This window comes from Globicephala melas, chromosome 4 (assembly GCF_963455315.2).
Source record: "Globicephala melas chromosome 4, mGloMel1.2, whole genome shotgun sequence".
Taxonomy (NCBI): Eukaryota; Metazoa; Chordata; class Mammalia; order Artiodactyla; family Delphinidae; genus Globicephala; species Globicephala melas.
The window spans coordinates 93,681,831-93,703,498 of record NC_083317.1 but is presented as its reverse complement, the minus strand read 5'-3'; the positions used below and the strand labels follow the sequence as shown (position 1 = coordinate 93,703,498).

At 40.1% G+C, this 21,668-nt stretch overlaps 1 protein-coding gene across 3 annotated transcripts in view; it reads right to left on the bottom strand.

The window, feature by feature from the left end:
* Positions 1 to 1,110: 1,110 nt before the first annotated feature.
* Positions 1,111 to 21,668, bottom strand: part of NCEH1 (neutral cholesterol ester hydrolase 1) — a 62,852-nt gene continuing 42,294 nt past the window's right edge. Inside the window, exons 2-4 of one of the 3 annotated variants that reach the window (XM_070045480.1) lie at positions 20,154 to 20,223; positions 6,905 to 7,076; positions 1,111 to 5,447 (exon numbers count right to left, since the gene is read on the bottom strand). In XM_070045480.1, coding sequence (XP_069901581.1) covers positions 4,830 to 5,447; positions 6,905 to 7,076; positions 20,154 to 20,191 — 828 coding nt within the window. In that variant the 5' untranslated portion in view covers positions 20,192 to 20,223 and the 3' untranslated portion in view covers positions 1,111 to 4,829. The remainder of the gene's footprint in view (positions 5,448 to 6,904; positions 7,077 to 20,153; positions 20,224 to 21,668) is intronic. The other 2 variants (XM_060298414.2, XM_030863429.3) reach the window with 2 other exon arrangements.

The window sequence follows — 21,668 nt, the reverse complement described above, 5'->3', positions numbered from 1 at the left end:
GTTTTCAAAGGTAGTTTCTTCCCAACTAAGGATTCATCTGGTGCTGGGTGCTGGGTTTGGCCAGTGCGCACAACAAAAGATGAAGGTCCTATATTTCCCACTGTACTAAATGGTCCTTCAAAAATGTAGAACACCATTTTTCTGTCAGCCTTTTTCCAAATGGATGGCAAATACCTACCTTGAATAAAAACATGTAAAAAAAAAGACAAAGCACTTTGGTGGGCAGAGAGGTGAGTCATGCTTTAACAAAGAATCAATGTGAGTGCTTTTTAGGTTTGTTTTTCTTTGTTTTGAAAATGCAGTCTTTTTTTCTCTAGGTACTTATGAGGATTTTAAAGTCTATTTTTAAAAAAATACTCAGTTTAATTTATTCTGTGATTAAATATAGCAGGTCTTTTTATTTACCTTTTATAAGCTGTTGGGAAATCTTTTTAAATTCCAGGTGAAACATAAGCAGCAGCGTGGAGGATGTCTAACGCCTTCTACTTTCAAGAGTGCCCTCTGCTGGCAGTTGCCTTGAATTTTAAAAATACTCTGTGGGCTCCGGGATTTCATTTGTTGACCAAATGTCTTTAATGCATGAGTAGAAAGAAAACATCTGCTGGGGGAAAACAATCAAAACAAACAGAGATTTGTGTCTTAAGAATATAAATAAGAAAATATATACAATAGCACCAGGCATAGTTTTACATGCCATTGAAAAGGACACTATGCTTTAATTGCAACAACATAAGAACATTTGTTCAGCAAAGACTTATTGAGTGATTATTCTGTGAGAAGCACTGTGTTAGGCACTGGGGTCACAAAAGTGATGCTGACATGACCCCACATCAAGGATCCCACCGTCTTGTGAGGGAGTCAGACCCACTAATAGCCAATTACGTGCCATGTGTTGAGTGCAATGTGGGACCAGAGGAGGGACACCAAAATATCCTGAGGAGGGAGGAGTTAGGAAGGGCTTCCTGGAGCAGGCTGGCAAAGGAAGACAAGGAAGGGCAAAGAAAGGCCATCGGGGTAGAGGGAAGAGTATTAGGTAAGAGAAATATGGCATGCGTCTCCCATGATGATAAGGTCAGCGTTGGCTGGCTATATAGCCTAGCACAGAATACACGGCTTGCCATAGATGATGTACAACAGCACTTCTTGACTGTTTTGGTCTCAGGACCTTACATTCTGAAAAATTATTGAGGACCCCAAATAGCTTCTGTTCATATGAACTTTATTGATGTTTACTGTATTAGGAATTAAAACTGAGAAACTGTAAACACAGTTATTCATGTACTTAATTACACGTTACCTTAAGCTATATTCTATGGTGGAAAAAAATCACTAAATTTTCCAAACACAAACGAGTGAGAAGTGTGGCATTGTTTTACGTGTTTGCAACTCCTTAATGTCTGGCTTAACAGGAGCCATCTGGATTCTCATATCTGCCTCTACAGCCCACCTACTACAACACCACATGTCAAGTAGCAGCTGGAAAACTCCACTCTACACTTACGACAGAAAAACAGTAACAAATAGCTAGTCTGGGTAGGCAGCCTATGTGAGAAGATGGAGCTCTCAATCTGAAATACCAGTGGTGAGAAAATCTGGTAGGGACATTTCTAACAAGACACAAAATGTCACCAGCCTCTCTCTCTAATGACACAAAATGCTGAGTGACAGGGCTGAACAATACATGTATGCCTACTGGAAATCATATTTACATTTTCAATCTCAAATTTGGCGAATATGATGCTAATATCAGTATCTTCTAGATGTTTAAATAGGGGATCCACTGGAAGATATGAGATGTTAGTTTTTTTTAAAAAAATGGGGGATTAAAAAAGAATGAAAATCACAAGAAAAAACAATATTAAAACACATAGAGTACATTTTAAATGCCCTAAAGGAGAATTGTTGGAACCATTAGTGGATCCCTTCAGCAAAATATAGCCACGCACCAGAGGTTTTGCTGGAGAAGATGAAAATAACTCTAATTGAATAGGAAAATCTAATTTACCCACACATATGTGACCATTTAGAACCAACACAAACAATTTACTTTGGAAAAAAAAGTTTTGCAAATTCCTATGATATTGAAGTGAACTAAGTATAATGAACTCAAGCGTGAAATTATTAGCTTTGCTTGTAATGACAGAGTCAATGTGAAAACTTGCCTTCAGTGGTATCAGTACTTCTTTGCCTGAACTAGTTCAAATCCAAATTCATTTGCACTGAGATCAACCCTTCCTAATATGTGTATGGAAAGTCCCCAAATTGTCTCATGGCCTGCCTAACTGCCTAACTTTTATGAATATTCTAGCCAGTCCAAGGCAGGTTTCCAGTACGAGCAGCACATACTGTATCCAGACATGAAATGGATGTCATCAGAGAGGCCACTGAGTCACCGCTCAGTAATTGAAAGGCAGCTGGAGGACTCCAGGGGGCAGAAGATTTGGGCTGAATTGTGGCTAGGGATCTAGGATACCAAGAGAAAGAGAGGAGGGAACCAGAAAATGAGATGAGGGGAAGTGAAAGAGGCACATTTCCAGATGGAGACATTTTATTTACCAACATGAATCAAAACAGATTTATACTTTCCTACCTCCACAGTGGATTTTCATCTTACAAAATAGACTGGCTACCAAAATCCTTCATAAAATCTGCCTTGCCCTTTGCAGTGAGAAATAAGCAAAACGTCAAAGGTTAAAAGGTCATGCATAAAATATTATATCCACCAAGATATGCAACAGTCTTAACTTCCTCACAAATCAATGATAAAACAGTAACTAATTTACACTTCACTAGATTTTGTAGCACTTCAAGATTTTTTCTTCATATATTTATGGTCACATTTCACAAACAACAACGATATTGTAAAAAGACTATCCATTTTTTCTTAAAATAGGAAAACAAAACAAAGCCATAACACTTAAAAAAAATCAATCTGCAGAGCATAAAGATTTTTTATAAGAACAAAAATTAAAACAAAATAAACTGATTCCAAGCCAAAATATCTTCAATATAAACTTTTTTGGTTGGTTTAGCCTCTCTTGTATCTAGTGGTTTTTGTGTATCATGATTTCCAATTATTACACCAAGGAAAATTTCAAGGAAGACCTTCAAGAAAGGTCTGAGGTGGGATATAGTGCAAGTCACTTTCACATATATATTCATTTGTTATTTCATCCTCGTAAGTAGGAAATACCCATCTTTCAAATGAGTGAAAAGGCTCTACTTTCTTTCCACTGATAAATTTACTGTATCATGACTCGGCTGTGTAGTTGCTCTCTGCAGTCCCTGAAAGTAGCGCAGATTGCAGTAGTACGAAGAGTGGCAGGAAGGAGGGCGAAGGTACACAAGTCAGATCAGAATTGGAGTTTCCTTGTATGCCAAAGATGTCCCACAGGCAGTGAAGGCTTCACATGAAATTAAGCCTGGTCTATTGTAACTTTAGACCTACTTGGAAGGCGATAATGAAGGGTGTCACCCAGAAGAGTAGGAAGTATTTCCTCCGACCACAGAGAGCAGAAATGACCAATGTGTGTCTTGTCTAAGCTATTGAACTATAAACTTAGATGACTTTACTAGGTGTAGTCATAGTTTCTAATTATTGTGATTTGTATATGCATATAAACATCAAAATATTTAGGCCTTATATATAGTAATATTAATAGGTATTTTACCTCTTTCCATAAAATTACATGTGGATATAATTCTAAAGTTGTTTTTTTAAACCCTAAGGTAGTTTTTTAAAAAAATGATTATTTTTAATATTCATTACTGACTTTATTCTGAAAAATCTTGTCTAGCTATATATATTAACATTAAATAACTTAAAAAAATAAACAATACAGTACATTATATATACCAAAATAGCCCCATTTTAAAGCCATGTAAGTGAAAAAGTTGAGTTTTCAAGAATAAACTAGACCCTCTAAAGGTATTTTTCATAATTTTAATATTAAATGTATCTTCTTTTCTGACTATGCCAAATATATACACACCACTCTTGGTAATTTATGTGAGAAGTATTCATTATGAAAACAATAGGTTGGTTCATTTGTCTGTTTTTACTTGTTCTGTAAAGGAAAATTTATTCTAAATCTAAATTAATCTGCTCCCAAAAGATCTCCACCAGGGAGATAGCATAACCAAAAAACTTAATGATGTACAGGTATCCAGTGCATGCAACCTCATATTTTCTAATAATAGTGGTAGAAAGTAACTTTCAAGTATTATCATAATCCAACTGGACTTAGAGACAGCTATCACATAAAATTAACACTCTAAAGGAGGAAAGTCATTTGAGAAACTTGTCCTTGCTAGAACAGCTCTGCCAAAATTCCCACAGGAAACAAAGCCATCCATCCATAAAGAACAGAGGGCACTTGGTAGCCAGCACTGACCTTGAAGTGAACACATTTAACACTGTTCTTAATTCAAAGTAAACTCTAGCAAGTTGAAGAGCCCACATTTTCTTTTTACTCATTAAAGGTCATCCGCAGCTGGTAGAATTTCTTCACAAAGAACTTCTTGACGGAGGCAAGACCCAAAGCTATTTCCAGCTCCTAGCCCTGCTTTCTGCAGCTGTGGGTGTTAGTAGAAATTTGGTTAAAACAAGAACAGAGAGACTGGCTCACTTAGAGAACCAGATTCAGATGTTTTTGCACTTATGTTACTCAAAAGCATTTTTTAAAATTAAATTAACATAAAGTCTGCAGGGAATAGAGATTCCATAACTCAAGTAACGAGGGGAAATTAGTCACCTAAAGAGTGAATGTCTTTCCAGAGCAGGTGCAGGAGATCAAGAGGGACTCAAGCCTTTTAGAAATTTCACGCCTTTACAGGTTTTGATCCAACCACTTGATGTAACTATTCCTAGTCCGAATTCCCACTGAGAAGTTGGTAGGCCAGCTGGTGAAAATCATGCATCCGTGGAAGCCATCCTCAAAGTGATCAAGGGTCACCTCCACACCTGCACTCTCCAAACGCTTTGCATACATGATTCCATCGTCTCTTAGGACGTCGTGCTCACAGGTTAGAATATAGGTCTTTGGGAGGTGCCGCAGGACTTTCTGGTCTGCGATGAGTGGGGCTGAGCGGGCATCCAGCAGCTGAGGGATCTCCTGGACGATCCTGGTGTTGCCGGTGGTCTGCATGACAGGCTTGTAGTTCTTTGTGATGGATGCGGGCAAGAGGGATGTCCAGTTTAGATGGGCCCTAAGGGCGGCAGCCTCTTCCACATCAAGTGAAGTGTGATTGTTAACTATCATTGCCTGGACAAAGTCATAGTTGCCGTGGAAGTAGTCCACCCAGTACTTCACCATGACATAACGGGGCAGGATGGGGGTGTTCACATTTTGCTGATAAGAGGGTGTGTTAAAATCTAAAGCTTGAAGAACTGGATAAATTAAAGCTTGCACTTTGAGCTTGTTTTTTAGGTTGGCATCTTGATTAAACTGGAGAAGAAAAAGCGAACACATTATTTCATTTTGAATGGCTTCTTTTACAGAAACCATACCTTTTAAAGTAGCCCAGTGCTTTACCTTGACTCCATCAAAGGGGTATAAGTGTTACATTTCTACCAGGCATGGTATTAAGGAATGTAGTTTAAAAAATAAATACTTCCCCATCGCTACCACTACCAGCACCCTTCAAGCTGCTGGATATTTACTGAGAAAGGTGTGATGTTTGAAACTCATAGTTCTGAGTGAACACTTCAAAGGTACATGATCTCTTAGGTCCTTAAACCCCCATCTAAAAGGCAGCTAACTAGGTCACTGTGTTTCACGAGCAGCTAAACAATCTTCAAGGTAACGTTAGCCATACAATTTTGTTTCACACCGCACTTTAGAACCCATCCCGAGGGAAGATGCAACTGCTCTGTAAAAGCAGGAGGAAATGATCAGTTAATAGTATTATTAATGTGTGCCAAGAACTGTATATACCTCATATCACTAAATCCTGGCAACAGCCCTGCAATCAAATGGCATGAGCCTCATTTTCCTGAGGCTCAGAGAGGTGAGAGGACTTGCCAAAGCCCCACAGCTCTCACAGCGGGGCCTGGATTCCATCCTGGTTGTGGCCAGTTTTAAAGCCCATGAGGTTCTCCCCACTGTACCAGGACTTTCTTCTTACCGCTTTGGACGTGTGGATAGCAAACCCACCAATGCCAAGCGGAGGACAAAGTTCTTTATTTATAGCAAAAGAGAAGAAATCAGGACATGACACAAATGAAAAGGCAGATGCTATCTCAGAATGCCAAAAGAAATTTGGAGGTAAGAAGACAGAGATGCTATTCTTAAATTATTTAACTCAGAAAAGGAAGAAAATGTACTTATCTTTGAGTCTACACAGCTGTCCAAAATTGGAGATGCTACTAGAGCTAGACAGTTTTCAAAGAATTTAACCAGCTAAAGCTCAGACTAACTTGTATTGTAACATTTAAAGTGGATGAACCATTTAACTCTTTCTTTTATATTAAAAAAAAAGCCTTTGGGAAACACTTTTAAATTTTTTAATTTGGCTCAAAGTTTAAGGAAACAACCTTAGCAATTGGAATTTAAGCAAAATTATCTTCTTTTGTAAGTCCAACATGGAAAAGGAGCAGAAGATACTTAATTTCCATGCATATCCCTGAGGAGTAAGGGAGCCCTCTAAAATGTTAGCCCTCCTCTCACATTACTCACCTTAATTGTAATCAGGGCCCTTCCAAGGACTCAGAGATTACAATTCTTTCAATGACCCCTCTTCCTACTTCAAAAGATCTCTGAGAGCTTGCCAAGTGCAGTCATCTGAATTACTTGGCCCCCAGGTGACCAGCCCACCCAGCTAGGCCTTTGCCATGCCTAGTGGACGATCTGTTGAACATTATCACATGCTCTCCGTCCACCAGCACCTCAGGGCTCTCTGTTACCTGTTGGCCCAGGGCAGCCGCCAAATTCCCACCAGCACTGTCACCAGAAACGCCGACTCTGCCTGGGTCAACTGAATACTTGTGTAAGACTTCTGGCTGCAGGAAGTACTTTGTGGCACGTATAACATCATGAATTTGCTCAGGAAAATAAACCTTTGGAACTAGCCTGTATCTGTGAAGACAAAAGTTGTATTCATTTAAGGACTTCACCAAGTCTTCAGAGGCCATTTAAAGTTTAAGGGGAAACTGGTTCTTTTGAAGCCAGAAACAAACAGGTAAGGAATTATAACAAATATAAAAATAAACCATTTTCTTGCAACTCAAATACTTTTAAAAAGTCATGATTTTGTCATAGTAATTTTTACTGTGGGCCACCAAACAAAATGAACAAAAACAAAAACCTACAACCACCACCAAGGCAAAAACAAAACTTTGAAGTAAAAGGCAGATGTTGATTATTAAAATATAGATAGACCCACAAAAGATTCTGGAATTTTATTTCTGGAAGTCAGTGTTCCGTTCACAACACCTCTGTGTTAGAAGGTGACTCGGCAGCACTAACCACTTCATTGGTCTCAAGTTTAATGAGTGCATATGGTATTCTTCATGATTTACTTGATAAATATAGTAAAACTGTACTCCATTAAAGAGGTCATGCCAGCCCGACATTAAACCCAAGCAATGTATCTGCTCTCTGGAAGGCTGGAACTAAAACGTCAGCTGTCAACCGGCAAAAGGGAAACCAAGTTTCCAGATGGCCCATGGCAGGCCTGCTGGGACACTTCTGGGGCTTCTCCTACTGCCCCACTTTGCAAGATTAGAGTCCCTCTGGGGTCCTGCTCTGTACACGTAGTAGGATTCAGATTCCCTTAAGAGCCCCAAGAGCCCCGGTTTTGTCAAATGCCCCACCTATATATAATAACACCTTACAAACCCATTGGTAGTCTCGGCTTGAGGTGCCCTCTCATCCTCCACACTCCTTACTTCTCACTCATCCTTTAAGCTTTCCTTGAGGGTTTGCCTTCTCCAGGAAGCTCTCCTTGACTACAACTCCACTTGCTTCTGGGGCTCAGCTGGCTACCATTCCTTGATACTTCTATGTGCTGGGGTATATTGTTCATATTGCCTCATAGTAACATGATTTCTTTCCGTATTTCCTCTTAAGAGTGTGTTCTCTGATATCAGGGACTGTGTGTTTCCAGTGTATATCTATCAATGTGCTGAGCACACAATCATGCATCTAGTAAAACTTTTCTGAGTGTTAACATACCTTCATTTTGCAAGTGAAGAAACTGAGGCATAGAAAAGCTACTTGATTTGTAAAATAAGCCAAACACAAATCAAAACAAGGTAGGATAGGAACTAATTAATTAAAACCTAATAATAGTCAGCTAGTACTCAAGTCTTTTGATTTCCAATTTGTAATGAGCATATTTATTCTCAGAAACTAGTTTTTTCTATACTACTCTATATAAGGTCATTCATTTCCCCCATCTAAATTCCAGATAGTTAATTAAATATCTTCACATTCTGGGAATTCCCTGGCGGTCCGGTGGCTAGGACGCCGTGCTTCCACTGCAGGCGGCACGGGTTTGATCTCTGGTTAGGGAACTAAGATCCCAAAAGCGGCACAGCGCAGCCAAAAAAAAAACTTGACATTCTGTGCAGATACAATCAAATCGACAAATATTTGTGAAATACTTTGATAAGCAGTGAATGTAGATCTGCTCTTTCAGGAATGACTACATTTTTAAAACACAAAATGCAATAAGACATTCCCTTAGTGGTTGCCCTATAACAGATAAAATAAGTTTTCTAATTTCTTTTTTTTTCCATCTGTGATGATCAAGTAATCATCTGAAATATTTTTTCTCCAGCTGACTTTCACAATGTCTTAGTGAAGCTGCTGCTACTTTATTTCATTCATTAATAATGGGTAAAAGGAGTAGGAGTACACCATTTTGTCCAATAGGTGGAGTCATCTCATATGATTCTATTTACCCTCAGTTCTGGGATGAGGTCTCAATTTGTTACTTTCAATATTACCAAGCTGAATTCTTAATTCTTTCAATGAAATAAGAACAAATGCACTTTATGACTCAAGGTGTGAAAATAAAGGCTATTTTGTCTCAGGAAGATTCCAGATAGCATGATAGACTATCTTCCTAGTGGTCCAAGAGGTCAGAACATATTTTGCTAGAACACATATGTGGATCAAATTTTCAGATGTTGTTTCACAAAAGGTCTTAATGACTTTGAATCAAGAGGAACTCCGCAACAGGAGAGGCCACAACAGTGAGAGGCCCGTGTACTGCAAAAAAAAAAAAAAAAAGAGGAACTGGTAATCTAAAAAATATGCTACTACTTCAAATCTTATGAGTTGATTAATAACTGGCTCAGATAACAGAGTAAACATCCTAGTCCTTCTGGTGCCCTTGAAGATCTATCTCCTAAGCCCTCCTCCCCTTATCTTTGTTCATTCTGGAAACATTCTCTAGTTTTATACATTAAGAAGGGATACTATTTTCATGGACTGAAGGATGTAGTGAAACTAGATTTTTTTTTTTTTTTTTTTTTTTTTACGGTACGTGGGCCTCTCACTGCTGTGGCCTCTCCCGTTGCGGAGCACAGGCTCCGGACGCGCAGGCTCAGCAGCCATGGCTCACGAGCCCAGCCCCTCCACGGCATGTGGGATCTTCCCAGACCGGGGCACGAACCCGTGTCCCCTGCATCGGCAGGTGGACTCTCAACCACTGCGCCACCAGGGAAGCCCTAGATATTTTTAAGATGAGCCTTCAAAGGAGCTTGAAATTGACCTGAGAAGTATCACGAAGGTTCTGTAATATCATTATAGACACAGAAAACTGAGAGTCAGGAGGTGATTTATGAGTGGTGTAGTCAAAGAAAGCATGCATAAATACATTTATCTGATGCTTTTGTTCAAGGCTGTGTCCCTGCGAAGTACTGAAAGAGGATTCTGCCTTTTTTTTTTAATTGTAGATCTTGAGTGAAAGCACCTGATGAATTTGTGGCACATAGTCTCAATTTGCCCAGCTCAGTGCAGGATACATGACTCTGCAGTGTCAGCTTCTACCTGCCTATTAGTGCAGGTGCCTCCCACTAGAAGAACAAAATTTGGTGTAAATTCAGGAATGAGGTTTACTCAATTTAATAAATATGTACACTCTATAAAAATTATCTTTTTCCTGCTAGGTGAGGTACCTCACCATGTATTCACCAGGTACTCAAATCTCAGAACAAACCTGTGGGTTTAAGGATGAAAACATGAGGCTCAAGGGGGATGCATAACTAGTCTACAACACCTAGTAAGTGGCAAAGCTGTGATCTGAATTCACAACTGACTTCAAAATCCACATGCCGCCCCCTTTTAAAATATTCTCATTCTTCCAAACCCACAGCCTTTAAATGTATGTGTGTGTGTTTTCATTACCTCACCAAAGCAGTAAGTTCTCAAAACTGTAGATTTCTGACATCCCATAACTTCTCTCATGATTTCAATGTTTTTGCAATATTCTCAAAACAAACCATCTGGCAGAGTACCTGGCACATGGTACATCTTTAATAAGATATTTTTATTTGTCCCAAACAAAATTTTAGAGATTTATTTTATACTTTTTACATATAAAATATGTCATATTTTATTACATACTCTTATGGTGGGAAAAGTAATAAGCTATATGCCTTTAAAAAACATTTAAAAAAAGAAATTGTTCCTAACCCACCTACTCTTTGGGCACATCTCCAAGGACTGCCTGCCTGTATGCTCTGCATAGCTGAGAGTTTCTCAACTCTAAATGCACCATAGGATAATCTTGGGAACTTTATAATAAAACACTGAGGTTTGAGCTCCTCTAGGAAACATTCCAATTTATTTGATCTGAGGTGGGGCCCAGCATAACTATATTTGAAGAAAAATTCCCCCAAGTAATTCTAATGTGCAGCCAGGGTTTAGAAATATTACTGAATCCAACCATACTGTCACTCTCCTCTGAACACAACTCCCTGTTCCTGTTCCCAATGCATTGGTCCTTCTCTCCATCCCCTATGCCCTTCCCCCAGCAATTCCTCATCAAATGTTGCCATTCTTTAAGTCTCATCTCAAATGCCACTTCCTCCATGAAATCTTCTAAGAGCCCAGCCAAAAGTAACTCTCCTTTCTTGAAGCCCTCAAAGTCTCTCTTACAATAGGTCATAACAGACATGTCAACTTCCTCTAGGAGTAGACGGAAAGTCACACAGCTATGTACTAGAGTTCGATGTATACCCACCTGAAATAAGCAGCACCATTTCTACAACCTATTACTTTATTATCTACTTTGTTAGTGACCAGGGAGATGGAGCAATGCTCAGAAAGACTGACAAATTCTTCCTTAAGTCAAAGGCAGATACACAGCCCAGAGTTGAAGGAAAATGTGAGCTGCTTCCAAGACTATGGATGTGGAAGCCCTGAATAATACTAGTGTTCTAAGAGTGCTGTAAAGTGCATTCTCCCTCAAAATAACCTAGCCTGGAAACACTGAGACAGTCTTCTGCAGCGGGCAAGGACACTGAGTTCTCTTCACGTAGTGCCAGTTAGGTGAAAGGTACATGTGATATTCCGGAATGAAATTATACTCCTATTTGATTCAGGAGTGAGATAAAATCACATTCCATTTTGGCCTTCTTTCGTTTTTCTTTTCCTTTTTCACTGTCTCCCAAGAAGAGCTCAGTAGATTCATCTTGAGAACATAAAAAGGTTAACATTCTCCTCAGTCTTAAAGAACCCATATTAGTAGGGGTTATCTGAAACAAATCAACAATTACAGTCACATTGTGTTATTTGAGAGGGACAACTCCAGGGGAAGAATCTATTTATTCCTCTAATAGGTAGAAGCTTCCTTTCCATTAAAAGAATATATAATAAAATTACATAAAAGTGGAAAGACTGTGAATGGATAATTGTTTCTCTTTCCATTTGTGCAATGAGGTTTGTGCATAAAGATTGAGGAAGGGTCTTCCTTTCTGTTTCTACTCTCAAAATTGGCTCTCGAAATAGCTTTGACTACCAGTCATTCAGCAAGGCAGAGCCCAGCTTAACAAAGGCTTGGCTGAATGGATAATAAGTACATTCAGAAGAACTGACAGATGTCAGGATGTGTCACCAAAATCCTAGGACTGATTGAACCTAGAATTGTGATCCGTGTAAATGATATGATGCTCTGACGCTGTTTACGAGTTAAGACTTCCTGAGACGTCTCTATGGACACGGCAGGGAGCTCCCCAGGCCTCCCCTCCCCAATTCAGATATAAACCTCGCCTTTAAGCTCAAGGGGGAATAGAGAGCCAAACATTCCCTCAGGTGGCTACAGAATCCCAAGCAGGCTTGGGTCCATGTCCGTCGGACCTCCTTTCTCTGTGTGATTTCAGAAGCTGAACAGAGCTCTGGGCTCAGGTGTGGGCGGAACTAGGCTTCCCAACCTCGCTGCAGTGTGCAGCACAGGCTTTCTGTACAGCTCCAAGCCCCCCTCCCCTCAAATTCTAAAAGACCTAAACCACAAGAGAGAAACCAGTAGATTTTTTTTTAATGTTAGTAGAAAACAGAGCCAAGAAGACATTAGCTTAATATGTCTAAAAAGGAGATTCATTAGTTAACGATAGTGAAGGAACTAAAACAACCTACTTCTTAAAAGAAGCCTCAATATTATCTTTCTGTAGCATTAATAAATTATTTGTAACACTGGCCTTTGGATTTGCTAATAAGGTAGCCTGGACTGAGTAAAAGGAAAGTTTTGGACAAATTTTCCCTTTCTTGGAGGGGAACCCTGAGGAATTCAGTCTGCCCATCTCTCAGGGCTGCCCAGGTTGGGGTGAGGCATGAGGATTTCTGCGTGCTGGTCTGGGAAGAAGAGAAGGAAAAGGAGCAGAGGGAGAGTCACAGCTAGGTCACCGTGGCTCGTGTCTTCCAGAGTATCTTGTTTGAACAACTATTTATCGAGATGTGTGTTGTATTGTGCCTCTAGAAGCTCTGTGGTTTTGTCAGCTTGTACTCATCTAATTTTATGGATGAGCAGGACAGAGTCATAAAAGTCCCATTGCTTAAGCAGCAGACTAAGATACGTGGTCCAGCTTCTATTCTGTCTATGTGAGCAACGTTCTTCTTTACAGCTCTGTCAAGTTTTAAGTTCTCTGTGCATAGTGCCGCCTGATATTTGGTGGATGGGAATAGGTCTCCACTGACACAAAATAGAGTTTTAGTGTCGTACAGACTTAGTTAAAAGCAAAACACAACTTGAAACCGTTTTGACAACCAAAAAAAGCAATGTAAATGCCTTGTAGAATTTAATAATATCTGACATGCCTACTTTGTTATTATCTCACATTTTATCTTTTTGTAATTGAAGTATAATTGCCATACAATATTATATTAGTTTCAGGGGCACAACATAGTGCCATGATCTATGGCACTATGTTACATTATGACATGATTGCCACAATAAGTCGTTACCATTTGTCACCATACATAGTTAATACAATATTACTGACTATACTCCCCATGCTGTACATTAGTATTTTATCTTAAAAAAAAAGAAATTAGGGGGCTTCCCTGCTGGCGCAGTGGTTAAGAATTCGCCTGCCAATGCAGGGGACATGGGTTCAAGCCCTGCTTCAGGAAGATCCCACATGCCACGGAGCAACTAAGCCTGTGCGCCACAGCTACTGAGCCTGCGCTCTAGAGCCCGCGAGCCACAACTACTGAGCCCATGTGACACAACTACTGAAGCCTGCGCACCTAGAGCCCGTGCTCCAAAACAAGAGAAGCCACCGCAATAAGAAGCCCGAGCACCGCAACAAAGAGTAGTCCCCGCTCGCCTCAACTAGAGAAAGCCCACGCGCAGCAACGAAGACCCAACACAGCCAAAAATAAATAAATAAAATAAATAAATTTAAAAAAAAAGAAATTAGGGACTTCCCTGGTGGTCCAGTGGTAAAGAATCAGCCTTCCAATGCAGGGGACATGGGTTCGATCCCTGGTCGGGGAACTAAGATCCCACATGCTGCGGGGCAACTAAGCCTGCACGCCACAACTACTTTGCCCACACACCTCAACTAGAGAGGCCACGGGCGGCAAACTACAGAGCCCACACGTTCTGGAGCCCACATGCCACAACTAGAGAAGAGAAAACCTGCGCGCCACAACGAAGAGCCCTCACGGCGCAACAAAAGATCCTGCATGCCTCAACGAAGACCTGGCATGCTGCAACTAAGACCCGGCACAGCCAAAAAAATAAAAATAAATTAATTAATTTTAAAAAAAAGAAGAAAGAAATTAAATCTTCCTTTTTCCTGATGTCTTATGGTTCTAGTATTGTGTTTTGTTATATAAACTACAGGTAAAAAGGTACCATATTATAGTTAAACTGCAATGAAGTTTATGAAAATAAACTTATGAATATAAACTTCCTTCCCAGATTATGTAAATGAGGATACATCCATGTATCTTGGGTATGATAAGATGAACTCTTCCATTTATTTCATAAATACTTACTGTGCAATTATGTGTAAAAATAGCATAGTGTTGTAGAAGCTACTAAATAGAACTCATGGCCTATTTTCATACCTTGAGATCTTTGTCTACCTCAGTTGTTGGATCTGTTACCAGAATCTTGAGCCAATGGCAGTGATGTAAACTCAGAAGTTCCAGCTCCTGGTGTTGCTTCATGTGAAGTGATTCCATCACCAGGGCTGCCCCCAACCCTTGCCTACCAGCTTCCTCAGATTATATCTAACCTTCCACAAGGCCACTCCCTACATGAAGTAAAGCCATGACACCACTACCCACTCCTGTTGGCCTCAAGGATAAGGAGAAGCTGTCTCCAGACAACCTCCCTGCTAGGAGAAGGAATTCCAAGAGAACCAAGAGTCCACCATCCTTGTGAAGGCTCTCAGGATTATCCACCCTTATTTCTTATTTTCCTTAGTCATTGCCAGAAGCATAGGTCCCCTCATCTGTCTTCTCTCATATTTCATTCCCTTAATGCTCTCTGCCTCCTTCCATCCTCCCAAGCCCTCTCATTACACCACTTTGGACTTCCATGACCAATTCATTCTGTCTAACTAGGTTCTGCTCATCCCTAGGAGCTCGATTCAAACCCTTCAAACTAGGTAAGATCTTACCTACTCGATGCCTCCATTACTACTTCACATCACTTATCACATTTAATATTACTTGTTCAAGGTTTGATTTCTCATCTAGATTGTAAACTCCATGAGGACAGAAATTATGCCTCTCTTACTCACACTGTTATGCCACCAGAATTTAACACAGTAGCTGGCACATAACAGGAATTCAATAGGCGTTTATGGAATAAAAGAAAGAGGTGAGCAGTGAGAAGAGGTCCCAAGTTAGACCTCTGAACATACTTTCCAAGAGAAACATCACGGTCATATGATGCTGGCTATACCTCAACTAGAGCACAGGTTATGTGGCTCTTTGTGGGCTGGCTCGCCTGGATGGATCCGAATCACCTTAGCTCATTATTTCTGCAAAGAAAAGTGCTGTGAGTTCCAAACATGTTGATAAATAAATTAGTTAAGTTGGACCTTTCTGTCCTATGACCTTTCTGTCCTATGGGCTAGAGCAATAACCCTTCAGTCTTGTCTAGTGATTTAGAATATCAGAAGCCCTTTTATCTCAAATGTCCAAACTGATTCTCATAACAACTCTCTGAAATCATTAACCTAACTCAAAGTGTATCTACTTATTAGCATACATGTTTAAGCCATATACTGGGTGCGGTGGGCCCAAAGAAAAGAGGAAATGATTCTTGTTCCCAGTAGCTCACGTTGACATACACAGGAAAGATTCCTAAGCCCATTTTGCACGTGAGGTTAAGTGACTTGCCTGAGATTACAGCCTTGAGTAATAGTAATTGCCCACTGCTGTGATGCTTATCTGCTGATAAACCGGGTGCTACATTGACAGATTTGGCGCAGTGGAAAGTGAAGATGAAAGCACGGCCCCTCTATATTTTAGTTCTTTTTAAAAAAAAAAAAATCTTCTTAAAAACACCCTATCCAGTGGAGCAGTGGTTAAGAATCTGCCTGCCAATGCAGGGGACACAGGTTCAAGCCCTGGTCCGGGAAGATCCCACATGCCGCAGAGCAACTAAGCCCATGCGCCACAACTACTGAGCCTACGCTCTAGAGCCCATGAGCCACAACTACTGAAGCCCGTGTGCCTAGAGCCCGTGCTCTGCAACAAGAGAAGCCACCACAATGAAAAGCCCGCGTGCCACAACGAAGACCCAATGCAGCCAAAAATAAATAAATAAAATAAACAAATTATTAAAAAAAAAAAGCACCCTATCCATCCTTCTTTGTTTTATGATAAGCACAGACTTAAAAGAACACCTGTTTCACTGGAGACAGATGCTAACAGGTGGAGAAGGGCATGTAGGAAGAGCTTAGTCATGTTGCCAGTTGCTTACATTAGCCCTGGAGGATAAGGCTTGTGTGGAGAATCCTTATGGTACCAAGTAAAACAAGTCCACCTTCTCTCCTTTCCTCAGGCCTTTGAGGAGCTGGAACTACACAGGAAACCACTGAAGAGGCCCTGAGACCAGCTCACCAGCACCAAGCTGCAGGGCCTTGCTCCATAAAGGAGTTCAGCTGCTTAAACAGCCCTGCCTTCCTCTGGCCCGCTACCCAGGCCAGGTGATACAATCATTTACTTGAAGGTTCCTGCATTATAAAACTGCATCAAGGGCCCTTGAGTGATCTGGGAGGCCCAGCTGAGGATCCAGGGAGGCCGGGGAGCTGTCCAGAGTTGTCCAGTGCCGCATTTGCAGAGGAGGAAGCCACAGCATCATTCTGATTCTAAGGCTCCCATTCACAGGGTCAGAGCTGCCTAAATGACTTAGGAGACCAACCCTTCCAAGGAACTGGAGAAGCAAGGATTCTCTTAGGTCTGTGATCTGGAGTAGGGGCAAGAAGGAGATGAGTTATGAATGGGAGTGCAGCTGGCAGAGAGAGGCAGAGGGAAGTGGAGAGCTACATAAGCTCAGGGCATGGAAAGTGGCTGATGTTGCCATAACCCTGTCACTCAGCATCATCAGCTTCCTTCAATATTAGTTTGAGGGCTTCCCTGGTGGCGCAGTGGTTGAGAGTCCGCCTGCCGATGCAGGGACACGGGTTCGTGCCCCGGTCCGGGAGGATCCCACATGCCGCGGAGCGGCTGGGCCCGTGAGCCATGGCCGCTGAGCCTGCGAGTCCGGAGCCTGTGCTCCGCAACGGGAGAGGCCACAACAGTGAGAGGCCCGAGTACCGCAAAAAAAATAAATAAATAAAATAAAATATATATATATATATATATATATTAGTTTGATAATGGGCCAAAGAAGCATAGGAGCCTGGGGAGTGATTCCACCTGGCTCAATTCCCCACTCCACATATGTGACTAAGTAGCTATGTGACCTCTTGCAGGTTACTTAACTTTTTGGACCTCAATTTCCTCATCTATGAGGAAAATATCAAAATACTTACTTTGGATGACTTATACGAAAGTTAGGCAAGACTCTTTATGCATTCATTCCATAAATACGTATTAAATGCTCTTTTGGTGTTCTGTGACTAATTTTCAACATGTGTGTGTGATGGGGGAGGTGCCCCACACCTCCAACAAGCAATGCTCTGGACACCAGCTGGGTGTCCTACAGTTCAACTCAATTCTGACAATATCTACCTGGAGATAGCAGCAGATTCCACAGATTAAGGGTTCAGTCCTGCAAAACTGTAGGATCACCCCCAACCTCAGACACCAGACGCAAACCCAGGTTGTCACCTATGCTTTTCCCCAAGCTATAGATTGGAGGTTCCAACAATCCCCTCCAACTCAGGATGCCAATGGTTGTTACTGTACTTCTGACCACCTGGCTATAAATCAGAGGTTCCCAAAACCTCCTCCTCTGGTTCAATTAATTTGTTAGAGTGGCTCAAAGAACTCAGAGAAATATTTTACTTACTAGATTACTGATTTATTATAAAAAGAATACAACTCAGGAACAGCCAGATGGAAGAGATACGAAAGTCAGGGTAGGTGGGAAGGGGTGCAGAGCTTCCATGCCTTCTGGAGGTGCACTACTCTCCCCAAATCTGCATGTGTTCACCAACTGGAAGCTTCCTGAACTCTGTCCTTTGGGTTTTTATGGAGGCTTCATTACCTAGTTATGATTGATTAAATCATTGGCCAATGGTGATTGATAAAACCTCCAGCCCATCTCTCCTCCCCAGAGGCCAGCAGGGTGGGAAAGTCCCAACCCTCTAATCACATGGTTGGTTCTCCTGGCAACCAGCCCCCATCCTTAGGTGCTTCCAAAAGTCACCTCATTCACATAACAAAAGACACCTTTTTTTTTGGCCATGCAAGGGAGGCAGGGGCGGGATAGTTCCCTGACCAGGGATTGAACCCTTGCCCCCTGCAGTGGAAAGGTGAAGTCTTAACCACTGGACTACCAGGGAAGTCCCACAAAAGACTCCTTTAACTCTCTGAACATTTAGGAAATTTGAAGGATTTGGGGAGCTGTGAGCCAGGAACTTTGGACAAAGATCAAGTACATGTGAAAAATACACTTTGGTCATCTGAATGACCAAATATATATTTCTTACAAATCACAATATCATAAATTTCCACTACCTGCCAGGGACGTTTCCAGACACTAATGATCAGCAATGAACAAAACAGACAAAAATCCCTAAAATCTCTGCCTTCATAAAACTTACATTGTCTATTTATATCCAATACAATAAATACATAAGAAGTTATATACATGGTCTGTCAGATGTTGATGATAATTTTGGAGAAAAATAAAGCAGAAGAAAAGTGGACTGCAATTTTAGGGGTGTCAAGGAAGGCCTTGCTGAAAGGATGATACTTGAACAAAGATCTGAAGGAGGAGAAACAATATATACATAGCACCTGCACAATGCCTGCCATGGAATTGGTGCCGTGATTTTTGTATTACCATCACCGCAATCATTATAATTATTATTCACTTTCTTCTTAGTGTCCCAGAAAAATAGCTAATATAGAACTGGTAGAAACAACTCAAAACACTGATATTAATATTAATACTAATAGTGATAATAATACCTACATTAACTAAGATTGGTTGAACACACTATTATTTACAAGGTCTGAATTACAGAACCTAACTCCAGGAGGATAACTTCTCCAACTCTTGGTGTAGGAGAGATTCTCTTAAAATGCTGATTGGTTTTTAGATTTAAAAAGGCAGTAATCATGTATAGTACTGTCTGGAGTACAGTAGTACAGTATCTTTATTTCAAGCCCAGGGTGTCCGGAAGCAAGTGTAAAAGCAGCGGTGAAGTAGCTGGTACACTGCTAAGAAGCACCAAGTGATAACGATTGTGTTTGTTGGACTTACGAACAAATTGGACTTAGGAATGCGCTCTCGGAACTTAGGGGACTTAACAGTATTTCCACTTAATTTTAAATGAGTGGATCTGATGGAATAGTAGGAATTATCTGGTATGTCCATACTTCCTTTGCTTTCTCAGCACTTGTGAAGGTAAAGTGAGAGAATTAACACAGAAAACAGTCACACTATACAAGAATTTTTTTAACTTCAACATCAGTTGAAATTTATAGTGGTAATTTTTAGAATATGCTTTTACTTGGCTGTCTAAGAAAAAACCTGATGGAAAAAATCCCTTCTCTCTTATGCTTTTATCATAGTTTATTTCCACATAACAAAATAATCTTTCCCTTTAGGGTTTTCCATGAGCACTGTCTGACCTTGCAGTTCACAAGGTTAATGATTCAACTATAACTTATTAAAGTTAGTTAGCTATACTTTAATTCCTCTTGAAAGGCATTGCATGGCTTTCTTACACTTCAATAGTCTAATAATACAGAGCTATACTAAAGTAAAAAAAAAAGGCAGTAATCAAACTATATACTATAAATAACTGATTATATATTTCTCTTAATTTCAGCTAATTCCGTTTCCAGAAGGTTCCAAAACTAAAATAAAATGATAGTTTGAGGCATTATAAAGCTAGTTCAAGAAATTCTAAGTTACAACAGAAATCATTTTCTGTGACTTTGGGAAAATCACTTCACCTCTCTGGACTTTCATTTTACACTCTAGCACTTGTAAAATAAAATAACTAGATGGTTATCTAGGATTCCTTCTTAAATGTTTTTCTATGACTATTATTAATTACTTACTCAATGGAGACAATGACAGCATTCAATTCCTCAGCCATTGCTTTACACAGTTCATCATAATACCTGATTTCTGAAAGAGACAAAGGAGCAAACACTCACTATAAAGCAGTTTATTTAATACTGTCCGTTCTTAAATTCTGCTAACTATGGATTGTTTTTGGACTTGGACTTAAGTTATTAATAATAAAAACAATAAAAAGTAAATATGAACATATACCTCATTAACAGAGCTACATGTACAAATATAAAAAATTAATCTGGTTTCTCATAAAATGCAATTACTATAAAATAACAGGAAATCCATATTAGATTACCTTTGAATGTGTTTTTAACTGACTAAAAATTTATTTCATAATGGACGATATGAAGTGCATCAGATTCATTCTGATTTTGTAGTTCTTCAAATGTATGCCTTTCCAGAAATCACAGAAAATAAGCAGTTTCCTCCTTAGAACCAAAAAATTTTTCTCTTTTAACACCATCATTTGCTGTGATTCAGAAAAGTCACCAATCTGAAGAATATGGTATTCCGTTTAAACCAACACAGAACAAATAGAATTTTAGGAAGTCTTAGCATTTCTTAGAAAGAGAATCCACAGGTTTGCAGTGACAGAAGCAATTTTAATATGTAAAAATTTAATCCCTTAGGCTGTTCTTTTAATATATTAATGTTTTTATAATATATTAAGAGCTGGATTGCCTCAACAGAAAGACAAATACTACCTTATTTATAGGTTTTCCAAGGCAGTCTAAGAACCAGAAGTTCAATAACTACATAAACACCTGCACACCTACCTCCAGCTCTTCCTCTGGCCGAAGTGATCAGCCAAAATTATGTGGAAAAGGCCAGGCTGACTCATAATCCATACCATTCCTGGCACTTATACTTCCTGGCCTCTGACGTATTGATACTATCTCACCTGGCAAGTGTCCAGTGCTACAGATGCAACCTTTTCTAGGGCAGAGACTCTGTCTTACTCAGTTTTGTATCCCCATCACCAAGCACACATTAGGGTGACCAGAGGTCCAGGTTTGCATACAACTCTTTGAGTTTTTGTACTGAAAGTCCTGCACCCTGGGAAACTACTCAGTCCTGGGCAAACCTACATATTCAGTAATCATCTTTTGGAAATGTGAACAAATCAATGAATAAAAGAATAAATGATGAATATGGAGTTAAATGAAATGAGATTACTAGAAAAAGTTATACTTTTTGGCCTTTGCTGCATTAAAAAAAAAAAAAAAAGACAAACTAGAACAAGTTGCCATCGCCTTTAAACTTAGGGGATGCCAAAAGCTCTGGGCTGAAGATGAGAAAGTAGCGCCATAATAACTACAAGCAGAGATAAGGCCCTTATTTCCTCCTTAGTATGCTTTTCACTAGGCTGCTCCCCTTGGCTGCCTGACTTTTTTTTTTTTTTTTTTTTTTGCCTGACATTTTTAATGTGTGATCTGTTCATGAAAGTTTTCCAATACCAGAGAGAATGTTCTTGAACTTTGCAAGGTCGTTTCCTT